The sequence below is a fragment of the Vulpes vulpes genome, chromosome 6, assembly GCF_048418805.1.
Source record: "Vulpes vulpes isolate BD-2025 chromosome 6, VulVul3, whole genome shotgun sequence".
In the NCBI taxonomy this organism is placed as follows: domain Eukaryota; kingdom Metazoa; phylum Chordata; class Mammalia; order Carnivora; family Canidae; genus Vulpes; species Vulpes vulpes.
In genome coordinates, this window is record NC_132785.1 from 113587219 (window position 1) to 113600239 (window position 13021).

General features: G+C 34.7%; 1 protein-coding gene across 11 annotated transcripts in view; it reads right to left on the reverse strand.

Moving 5' to 3' along the window:
* Positions 1 to 13021, reverse strand: part of CEP128 (centrosomal protein 128) — a 489572-nt gene that overhangs the window by 215301 nt on the left and 261250 nt on the right. For all 11 annotated transcript variants that reach the window (XM_072762163.1, XM_072762162.1, XM_072762169.1 and 8 more), the window contains one exon: positions 9221 to 9280. In XM_072762163.1, coding sequence (XP_072618264.1) covers positions 9221 to 9280 — 60 coding nt within the window. The remainder of the gene's footprint in view (positions 1 to 9220; positions 9281 to 13021) is intronic.

The window sequence follows — 13021 nt, forward strand, 5'->3', positions numbered from 1 at the left end:
TGTTCTAAAATTCATTGTGGGTATGGCCTCACACCTCTGTGAATATACTAAAAACTACTGAATGGTACATTCTAAAGAGGTAAATTGTATGGTATGTGAATTATACTCAATGCAGCTGTTATTTAACAACAACAACAAAAAAGAACAAAAACAAAAGGAAAAGGAGAAATAAGAAGGGTCAGAAAATAAAGCTAAAATTAAACCTCCCTGCAGAGACGAGAATTGGCTCTACTACCTGCTACATAATTTATAGGGCTCTGTCTTATCTGAATGCCACTGGGTAAATACAGGAAGTCCTCAACTTAAACTGAGCTGTGGACTTCCAATTATGATTGCAAAACTTTAATTAAGACTGCTTCATTTTGGGGGCACCTGGGTGGCTTAGTCAGTTAAGTGTCTGCTCAGGTCATGATCCCAGGGTCCTCGGATTGAGCCCCACATTGGGCTCTCTACTCAGCAGAGAGTCTGCTTCTCCCTCTGCCTCTCTACCCACCCTACCTCCCAGCTCATGCTCTCTCTCAAATAATTTTTTTTTAATGGGGTGCTTGGGTGGATCAGTTGGTTAAGTGTCTGCCTTTGGCTCAGGTTACAATCCCAGGGTCCTGGGATCCAACCAAGTGTCAGGCTCCCTGCTCAGCAGGGAGTCTGCTTTTCCCTCTGCCACTGCTGCTCCCCCTACTCATGTGCACTCTCTTTTTCTCTAATTAATACAATCTTTAAAAAAAAAAAAAAAAAAGATTGCTTCACTTCCCAATATCCATTTTAAAATATCCAGGCAAATACAAAGAGATAAAAAGCTTCCTTAGGACAGGAAACCAGAAAACATAATTAACTCTTTGCCAGATAAAAGGAGCAAATTCTACTGTAATTCTTCTCTAAATAAAGCACTGAGGTAGAATATAGGGTCAAAGGTGAGGGCAGCCCAGGTGGCTCAGTGGTTTAGTGCCTGCCCTGGGCCCAGGGCCTGATCCTGGAGACCCGGGATCCAGTCCCACATCAGGCTCCCTGCAGGGAGCCTGCTTCTCCCTCTCTCTCTGTCTCTCATGAATGAATAAATAAAATCTTTAAAAAAAAAAAAAACAAAAAACAAAGGTGAAGGTGAGTGAGATAGCACCAACTCCATCTAACCACAATATGAGACACAAGGATGTGAACTGGACTGTTTAGAAAGCATGCTCTATGTATATAGAGTGGAGCCCATATTGGAGGCTAGAACTCAAGAAACTGTTACCAACATTTAAACAAGAGAAAATGGTAAGGAATGGGTCCAAGTGTGTGCATGTATACTTGAGATTTAAGTGTTGGGGTAAAGGAGAGAAAGGCATCAGTATTGATGTTCAAGTTTCCAGCTTAAGAAACCGTGAAAGAAGAATCCTAGAAGCAAAGATTTAGAGGTTAAAAAGTTAACATGAAATTGGAATAAGCTGAAGTTGTTAGGACTAAGACACGGAAGTGTGAATGACGGGTTGGCTGTGCAGATCTAAAGCTGAAGAGATATGGACAAGAGATAGAGACTGAAAAATCAACAGTATAGAGGACACTCAAGGCATAGGAACAGATCAAACAGCTTAGAGTGTTTATAGAAGAGAGAGGAGAGTTTCAAAGAGATGAACAGAAGAGAACCCTAAAAATAAAGCTGAGAAGAAGAAATTGGAGAGGCACAAGGAAAATCCAAGACTCTGGGGTGACAGAACCCCAAAGAAAAAAAATAAAAATACCACAAGAAGATGGATATGCTTAGTGTCAAAGACTGCCAAGAGGAAGGGACTGATATATTTGACAATTAAAAAAAATACACATCTATGTCAAAAACAACAGCAGCTCAGCCCAGCAAACCAAAACATGACTGAAAATATGAACACCAAGGTGATTATGCCTACTAACAAAAGAGGAACAAACAGGGAAATGAGGGTAGATATTCTAAGTTTATTCTATGTACACCTCTATTGTTAAAATCTTGAAAATGAGAACATGTTCAATGTACTATGTAATAAAAATTACTCTAGACAATTCACTCAATAATTTTTGATACAGATCAGTAGGAAAATGATTCTAAAACATTACTACTTAAGTGATCCATTAATTGATAGTAACTAAGCAACAGAAAGGGAAGTCTATGCGACAGCTGCCGCTTCCATGTTAAAACAACAATCTGAATCTACAGATCATACCTTTTGTTCACTTCATCAAACTTTACCAGTTACTCAAGAAAAATAAATAAGCTGAAAAGCCCTAGTAGTATGATATTATTATTGGCATGATGCAAGGGAAAAGGGAAAAGGGAAAGGTCAGAAGTATAGTTTCTGGAAAAGATATATTTTCAATCAAGTCTTTTTGCTGCTTATTTGGCACCTAAAACACGCACATATTTATCCTTGTATATTAAAGAATTTGATATACTAAATCCTCAAGAATTTTAAAATACTTCAATTTAAAGCATTTTGGGAATGGATGTGTGTTCATGTTTGGGCACATACAAACTAAAATTAATACAGTGTTCTGCACATAATGAGGACAGGACACATGCAATTAAATGAATTATTAGATGCTGTTAAGTTCCTGTAAAGAGGTTGCACCTTTCATTTAAGTAATAATACAGAAAAATAAAGTATCTTAAAAATATCCAAGATTTTTTTAGTATCACTATGTTAAGAAACTTTAATGAACATTCAAAAGTAACACATTTAGGATCAGAACACTACTGGTTTGGATTATAAAAATAGAACCATGGATGGAAGGATACACCTTCTAATGTGACTGTGTCCATGGTTCTCAGCTCCAAGTCTCCTATCACAAAAGAATGAAACCCTATGTTATCAGATCTTCTTGTGCTACCTCAAAAGGAAAACAAATTCCATGCTGTAATTATGTAATTGGATGATTTTTTAAAATTTTCACTACCAATTCTATTTTTTTAAATCAATGTGGTTCAATGTGATCCCTGGGGACCCATCAGTTTCAAATCACTCAGTTTAATCTGTTCTTGCTCAGTGATTTAAATGCAAATTTAGAAAATAACTGCACATTTCCCTTTTCTCAAGGATTTCCTGCTTATTCCATCACAATCTGTGGCCTGGGCTCAGTACCATTGTTAAAGGTTGATAATGGAGAAACGACAAATCTGTTTTGTCACGACAATAATCCTACTGGTTCTGGTAAAAGCAAAACAACACCACAAAAAAATCTTGGAAAGAAAGCATTAATCAGGTCTGATATGTGTTATGGACTAATTGTGTCCCCCTCAAGTTCATATGTTGAAATTGTAATCCTTAGTGTGACTGTATTTGAAGATAGGGCCTCTAGGGAGGTAGGCAATAAAAGTTAAGTAGGATTACTACTAAGAAGGGCCCTAATCCTATAGGAATGGTGTCCTTATACAAAGAGGAAGAGACACTGTCTCCTGACACTTCCAATTCTTCCAGTAATACTCCCAACCCCCCAAATGCCCCTCCCCCTACATGGAAAGTGGCCATCTACAAGAGGCTTCACCAAAAACTGACCCTGGCACCTTGATCTTGGACATCCAGACTCCAGAACTGTGAAAAAATAAATGATTGTTGTTTAAGTCACTCGGTCTGTGGTATTTTATTATGGCGGCCCGAGCAGACTAATATAACATGACCTATGGCTTCAGTTTATTCCTAAAAAGGCTTTATTCCATTGCCATACAAAATTTAAAAATAAGTTATAGTTAGATACGATACTTGTTATGAATTGAATATGTAAGCAGAATATATTATTAATCCTACAAAACAAAATATCAACTTATGGAAATTTAATCAACCAATAGTCAATTATGAGAATCAGTATTTGTTAGAGAAACACTCAACATCTTTCATTAAGTGTCTTACAGAAACAGCTTGGAACACAGTATAGGAATAACTTCACCAATTCCAAATAATAATTAGCTGACAAGGCTATTAATCACAGTGCAAACATCATTCTATTAACCACTCACAAGAGCATCTTAAAGATTACATAATAGGCTCATTTATTTAACTACATCAAGTACTGCTAAATAAACTAAAATAGAGAAAGAATTTCTAAATAAGGCAGTTTTTTTTTTTAACCTTCATAGTTGACAACTTGCAATTAGGTGGGTATAAGTATCTAGTAAAACAATCAAAATGATCTTTTCAATCTGTAAGAATCCTTTAGTGAGATTTAGTGTAATAATATACTAAAGTCATTAAGAAATGACTCAAAGCTAAAACCAAGGGAAACAGAAAATTCAAATAAAAAGATTATAGTTGATAGAGTTAGCAATTATATTAAGGCCCATAATTTTGCTGCTTTTAACTACTATACTTCTTTTGCCAAAACTCAAAAAAGAATTTTGAGAGGAAATGTTTATAGAAGAACCAAAGGTAAAGGAAGAGGATAGCAATTCTTGAGAATGTGTCAAGCCACTAAAACAAGAATTAAACTCAAAGGGCAAAATTCAAACCCAAATCAAACTCAAAATACATTTCTTTTACTAATATTTTCTCCACTTTTTTATACAGCTATGAGTACAATTCAAGAAGAAAGAAAAAATATCTCCATCATAAGAGTACATATTTAAAAATACAAAATACTTTTCTTCAATTAAACTGAATATGTTCCATGGACACAATCTAAAATTATCTTTCCAACAAATGAATCAAGATACTGAGTTTTGTATCTCATTTTGAGGTCTATACTGGAAAGATAAAATATTAGATGATTATTCACATCCTTCAACAAGAATTAAATACACTGAGTCTAATACTTCTCACACGATGACTGCTACACAAAATTTGAATCACTACAAAGACAGTATGCAGAAATGTAAGATTTATATTCAAATGTAGGCTATACAACCAATGGAAGGAAACACTGGCACAGAATTCAGAGATCAAGGTTCTAAACCCTTCTCAGTAACAATTCCCAGGGCCTTCTCGAAATTAAACTACATGATCTCCAAAGCTACTACAGTTATAATATTCCAAAAATGGCAAGAAAGGGCAACACCTAGAACACATCATACAATTAAAAGTATGACTCTTTGAAATGATACTAAACAGAGTAATAAGGAAAATCCCCATATAATTTGGAAGTGTATTTCTTATCTATATAATCTTAAAAGCTTATAATTCTAATCAAATGAAACAATATTTGAGAGTTAATAAATTTACTGAATCTAATCTGCTTGCTATTTATTCTTTTGTAATATTTAAGCTGAAGAAGTAACCTGAGTAGGAAAATGTAGCATTCCTAAGATAATTACTCTTTTTTCAAAAAATGTTTATTGAGCATTTAGGTAGGTACTGTGGTTAAGTGCTTAAGATGCAATGAGGAACAGGCTGGAGATAGACCTTCCCTCATGAAGCTTACAGACTAAAGGAAGAGGAGAATAAATGGGATAAAAGTGAAGAAGGAAGATCTCTTTACAGCTGAAGAAGCATATAAATTTACCTTTTTGTATCTTACGGAAATCAGTATTAGACTCCCAAAACTAAATGTGCTCTTCTATAAACAACAGAGCACTCAGGATCCTGCCTTGTGCTAAAGAGCAGTTGACACCAGTTTTTCTTTTATTTGCTATCATAAAATGATACCTTAAGATCTGAGATCAAGTGATAATCTGTAGCATCATTGTTCCATCCTGAGAGTGCCTGCCTGCTCTAACTTTGATAATATGTCTGCATTTTCTGTGAATGTCTGCTACTTCCCATTTCTTTCTATGGTTTGAAACTAAACTCTGATCTTTGCCTTTCTTCCTGCTTCCTGTCCAAATAGGACTTTCTGGATATCAAACCCCAGGGCTAGAAACTCTTTCAATACTTCTGCTAGCTTGCCTATCTAGGACACCATACACCCATCTATTCAGAAACCAAACTGAGAGAGTATCTTCTAATTTGTCTTAAAAATCCTAGACATCTCCTTCTCTATCATTCCATCTGATATGATATTAAATATCTCTTGTGTATTATCACCAAAACATTACTCCAGTCTGTCCTTTCCTCTGAATATCTACACTTTCCTTAGTTTGTGGACTTTCACCCCAGAGACATTGGTCTCACTCAAAGACCTCTTAACTGGTCTTCCTGCCTTTGATCTTCCCAGCTCTAATCCATCTTTTACATCACTAACAAAGCAATGTTTCTGAAATAGGAATATATCAGGATCCAGTTCAAATATCCATTGTAGTTAGTTCCCCCTCTAAATGTAGAACTGAAGTCAACCTTTTAAAATGGCATACAATGCTCTTCTTGGACCTATTCTCCACCTCTTTCTAGAGTCTCATCCCTGCCATTCTCTGCCTCATGCTCTCATATTGTAGTACTGCCAAACCACTTGGGATTTCTTTGCATTTACTATGCTGTTTCTCTTTCCATACCATTCCTACAATTGCTTACTCTGCATGCATGGTCTGTCTTCTTTTTCTGGCCAGCTTTAAGATTCATCTGAGGGATCAGAATCCATATCAGCTTCTGCACACCTGTATCACAGCTCTTACAGATAATTTTGAAATTATCAACGTAAGTGTCAGCTTTTCTAGAGAAAAATGTTCCTCAAGGGGAAGGATCATGCCAAATTCATTATCATGCCCACAGCATGTAATATAGCATCTGGGACATACTAGCTATTCAGTAAATTCTCTGTTAAACTGAATAAAATTTGGCCTCTATATTTGGCCTTGTTGGGATTTATGACAAAAACAAATCCCTGATCTATGGGAACTGCTTGCCTGGTATTCCCTAATGACTATCTCAATCCTCTTCCTCCCTGTAATGTATTGTTCTTAACCATTCTTTGGTTATCTTATCTGTAAGCCTGGCCTAACTCTTAGTTGGGCTTCATATTTATATTACACAACCAATGCCAGCAAAGCAACAGTGACACTATCCTCACCCAATCCTCTACTTCTTCCAGGATTAATACTAACAGAAGAAATTCATTTGGCAGATTTATGAAAACAATTACCAAATGCCCTGAGAGGTCCTTCTAACACTGCAAAATGTCAGCATGGACTAGCTGAACAGCAATTCTACTTTCCATATAGTTTTGTCCTCTGATTTCAGATCTTATCTTCAATACTTATAGAGCTGTCCAGTCATAGTTCATGGGAATTACAGTATTGTAGCCCATCAATAACCTAAACCATCTTTCTAGTAAATAGATTCAATTCCTCCTTAGTCAGTTGGTCAGCGTGGTATTGCTTATCATGACCCTCTTACACTGTAGAGGAACACTTGTCTCATGCAGTATTAAAACTCGTCTGATCAAAAGTTCAATCCCATTAAATGATAAGGGAAAACTGCTCACTAGCTCCCAAATTAAAGAGCTATGATTAAGAGTCATCTCTGGCTCTCATAATTTAACTGAACAACAGCAGTGAAAGCTTTCTATTCAGAAATGATAAAGATTTTAACTTGAAAGAAAATTCCAAGTACATTGCTCTTGTCAGAACTGAGGAGTTGGGAAAAAGAAAAAAGAGAAATGCTTTACTAATGCACAATAGAAGTTTCTAGCCCAAAATTTCTGAGACAGCAAAACATGTATATTCTAAATTTGCTGTGCAGGTGGCATAAATACAAGTTTGCATTTGGTTTTATCAAAAACAGGAATGAACAGCATCGCTATACTTAAAGTAGGAGGAAAATTTTACAAGGTTGGGTAAATTTCAATGGTCAATCATAATACTGTTAGTTTCTTATTTAGAATGGTGTGTGTGTGTGTGTGTGTGTGTTTTAAAGAGGTTTCTTTTATGAGCAGCTCGTCTTCAAAGGTGAAGGCCCTGTCTTTCCCCCACCTCCCACCTGTACTTTACTCACCAAGCTCAGGGCATTATCTGTGTTCACTGAGACATCCTCAACTTCTTCCTATTATTATACCTCTAATTAGCCAACTGAAGAACTTCTGCATGTTTTTTTGTATGATCAAGTTTAAATACTTCATTTTGCACTATAAATTTATAGAAACCTTCTGTAACATGACCGTAGCATCATATCCTCCTATTCTCCTAGGACAAATGTCAGAGTCAATTCTTCCTCCTCTTGTGTTTCCTTGTCAATGTTTACATACTTCTATAATAATATAATACATATTAAGGATTTTTAAAAATTTGCATACATTTTCATTTTCCTTAATTTTCATGGCTTACTTATACCTCTCATGTCTATACACAAAAGAAGTATACAATCAATAAATCGTAGTTGAATGAAAACTTTACACAGTAATACAAACAATGGTAAGAACATTAATTGTGAGTCTAACATGCAATCTATTTTCCCATTTTATATATGGCACTGGAAAAGTCACATTCCTTTTCTAAAACCTCACTTTTCTCATATTTTTAAATTAGGATACAACATGAACTTGTAAGTTCTTTCTTACAATAAAATCCTAAGACTTGGACCACAACTGTTCATGTTTATACTACAGCTGGTTTTCTTATTTAAATAGGATGGAAGATTGTTCACTTTAGCATCTTAAAACTAAAAACACTAGTCCAGGAAGGAACACAAGTGCTTAGGTGACAATATTTGGATAAACAGACATCTACATTGTACGTGGTCACAATTTTCCATATATTTTAATTAAGGAATTTCCAAGTTGATCTGACATATGAGAAGAGCTGGTAATTATCTCATAGAGAGGGATTTTTTGCTAAAATTAGCAAATTGTTCAATTTTATTTAGATTTGCTTACATGCCCTTTAAATTTAAGTCACCATGCCAAAGAACCATGAAGCAAGAAAGTTATCATCAGAAATAAAGTTTAACCTTCCTATTTTGTAACTGAAGAAACAAGATATCCAGAGCAATGAAAAGATCTGATTGAGCCACAAGGAGATTTCATAGGCTTTGAGCTTACCTTCAGGAACTAAAATATATTAAGCATCTATGTGTAAATAAAGGTTGGTTATGCCTGCCCTGACCTTTTATTCACTTCCCCAGATATTGCCTATCCCAAGGAAAAGGCAGAAGAATTTGTCTGACAATCTAGTTTTAATAATTCAACAGTTTTACCTTTCTTTATTCTCTCATTCTGTAAATTATCTTCCTATATAGTTAAGCTACTTTTTAAATGTTAAAATAAAGGAACATGGAAGTTTCTTAAATATATGACAATGATATCTTTCCCAGAACAGCTCTGTATGTCCTGTTATATGACAAAATGTATGGCTAGCCCAAATAAGACACCTTGAAGGTCATAAATATTACAGTAACTTTAGGATTTAAAGATAAATTACCTTGCTTTCTGCTAACCAGCGATGTGGGTCATAGTTAATGTCAGGACCAGATGAAAAAACCTACAAAAAAAGGAAATAGTCTATTAAGTAGAATTTTCTCTGAAATGAACCTACATAAGTGAAATTCTTCATCATAACATCTAAAAGTTCAGTCTCTAAATTTAAAAGTTTAAAAAGAAAACAGTTCATATCAAGTATGCAACCAGTTCCAAACCACCATTTATCTAATATGTCTATTTACATACACATGTATGTATATATGTATGTATGTATGCGTTGACAGTAAATATTTAGCTCAAATACAGCAACATGAATCAAGTCTCAAGTGTTGGCATTGCTAGAACCTCCAGAGGCTGATTCCACAGAGTTCTGGCAAGCAGCCTCAATTAAACCACTACACTTCATTTTTGTTTCTTTCTTTCCCTCAGTCTTGTTCCACGTAATATATTTCACAGTAGGTTAGATGTAATTACACGGAAATTTAATTCTTTGTCTCATTTATCCTTCTTTAATTTCATACTATATGAGGGCCATTTTGTCTCATTAATGTTTCTGTAGAACTGACAGAAACTAATCAACATGACTTTGTGCAAACATTGCTTTATATTTCATGATGGTAACAAAATCCTACAATAAGTAGGTTGTCTATATCAGCTACCTTGATTTCCTTCACACCAACTCATTTATAAAATCCTTCTCCATCTGGTTCTGCCGTATTACTAATAAAATGGTGCTCAAAGTTTGTCAGTGACTTTATGACTGTAACACAAATTTTTTTCTGTGTTCCTACCTTCCTTGAAACAAGGGCTACCTGTGATATTTTCAAAGGACCCCTCTCTAGAAATTTTCTGCTTAAAAATACCCTATTGCTTTGCAAGAGACATCTATTCCTATTCTCAACTACTTCCATATTTCCTGATCTGTGTGCACATCACTCCCCTAAGGAATATCGTTAGGTAATGCATTTAGACACATTATGAACGTATAATAATGCTGACCATATGCCATAAACAAGAGTGCTGTGCTGTAATCTTATATCCAACTTTTCTCTCCTCCATTTTTCTCACTATCCAAATTTCATGCCTCCCTGCCTTCAGTGAAATCCTGCCTAACCACTCTAGCTCAGTGTTTTTTTCCTCTTTGAACTCTGTTATTTGTAAGCATCCCATCTGTCACTGATTGTCACTGATTATGATATGTTTTTATTATTCTTTCCCATTCATCTGTGTCATAGTTTCAATAAAACTTCAGTGACTGAAGATCTACTGCTCAAGTCTAAAATAATTTGATATGAGTATAAGGAATGTTCATATTTTGTGATTTTTTTTCACAAATTTATATATAGTTTGTGCTTAAGAGAACAGCCTCGTACACTTACAAGTGGTGTGACTTAATTTCTCTAAGCTGCAGATTATCATCTGTAAGGTAGGCAAATGACCTCATAAGGCCAAAGTATAAATTAAATAAAACAAGGGTTAGCACAGTGTCTGACACACAGAACATTATTAATACTACTAACTGCATATAAAGATGTCATCATCAGGAAATAGACTTCAAGGTCTATTATGACAAGAACACTATAACAACAATTTGTCATAAAAAGTTAAAAGAAAGAGGGATGCCTAGGTGGTTCAGTCAGTTAGACACCTGCCTTTGGTTCAGGTCATGATCCTAGGGTCCTGTGATGGAACTCCTGCATCAGGCTCCCTGCTCAGCAGGCAGTCTGCTTCTCCCTCTGCCCCCGCCCCTTCCCTAGTGCTCATTATCTCTCTCTCTCTCTCTCTCTCTCTCTCTCTCTCTCTCACAAATATTTTAAAATAAGTTAAAATAAAAGCTGTATATACATGAATATATAAATATATATATGAATATATGACCAAAAAAGGCACTACATAATGATAGCTAGAATTAGTTGAGTATTCAATAAGTGCAAAATATTTCATTCCATAATATGCACCTTATATATCTTATTTTACTTTATCCTCAAAATAAGCCAACTTATAAATGGGACATGAATTCTTACAGAAGAAAAAAATGCATAAATTGCCCATAAATTGTCCAAATTACATTAGCAATTTGGAGAGATACAATTTGAGCTTCCATCTGTCTTATCCTATCCTTTTATGCTCTACAAATGAGTGAGTAGTCAGATCAAGTGTTAGGAGTAAAGCTCTTCAATCACCAAAGATTGGTCTGCAAAAATGATGTAACTTTAATTCAGACACTTTCCTAATTGTTTTATAATAGTGATGGCTTATTAAGTGTCCTTTAGTTTTCAAACACTACATGCATTTACTAAAGTGGAATAAGTAATAAATATGGTGGCTGGAGAAAGAAAATGGTAATTAGAAATAATATCAATACTCCCAAGGACTTTTCTCAGGCTCATTTGGTACATATCTATTATCCAATTCATTTCATAGCTGTCACTCTCTACATAAAGTGGCTAAAAATTTCATGAGCAATATTTCAAAATCAACAAATGACAAAGAATAATTGGAATTATTTCATTTTTTAAAACATTTTATAAGGACCACCACTCTCCCTTACATCTCTGAACTATAAAGCATAGAACTAATTTTATTTTAACAACACCTTGAGTGGTTTATTTGAAGTGAGAGCAAATGTTATATTCTTGGGTATTCATTTTTCCCCCAAGTTTGTAGGAAGGTAACAACAGAAGTTACTAACAGAAAGAGACCCACAACAAAAACCAGTGTACTCTTAAAAAAAAAAAAAAAAAAAAAACTTAATAGAATTTTTTTTTTTTAGATTTACTTTCCACTCACACTTGGACAGAATTAGTCTTTCTCTAGGGAAAGAAGTGTAAAGACCCATTACCAAAATCAGTGCATTCCTGAAAGCCTATTAAAAAATAGGGTGTTTTTTGGAATATGTTGGAAGGATAATTTGTTCCTCAAAAAGAAATAAAATATTTAAGCAATCTGCTATCTACTCACTATGTTTCAGCCTGTAATTGCCCATAGCAAGGCTTATATATCTTATACCATGATCCAAATGATTCCATTTCTACATCTCTAACTGAAAATAAGCCATCCTGACACAAATACTTAAATATAGAATAAATATTTCATTGTTAATATGTGCTTTTTTAGATGAAATTAGGATCTTAAGGCCACACATCCTTTAAATATAGGTAAACATGACAAGTCTTAAATACAAAAAAGCAGCAGCAGACAGGAAAAAGAATAAACCATCATTATAACAGGCCCTATAACAAAACTGAAAGAGTTTTTCCTCTAAAGCCAATTACTTCTCATATTTGGCTCACAGTCCTCTCAAAATGACATCTAGGCCTTTTTAAAAATGTAGAACTTCCATCAACTCCACCAAATTCTATCCACTGAAATATTTCTGTTAAAGATGAATCCTAAGGTACCTCCCATTGCAAGAGTAGAATTATAGTTTTATTTTCTTTAAAACACCATATTGGGGGGGGGGGGCGGCGAGGATAAGGGAGAATAGGAAAAAAGAAGAGAAAGTAGCAGGAAAAACAAAAAGGGAAGATCATTTTTTATGAGGAAAAAGATAAATGACAAAATAAATAGAAGAAACACCTGGAAAGTATTAAAAACTAAAAAGGCCTTAGGCATAACACTATAATTTGACTTCTGCCATCTCATCGCATGAAATAAATACAGGGTAATTGATGGCTAAATGATAACAAGTTATGTTCCCACTGTATCAAAGCCACACAATGCAACATAGTGGTACTATGACCTAGAACAAAGGAGGTGCTTGCCTTTATGGAATTAGGAATATATATGATCAATTCTTTTT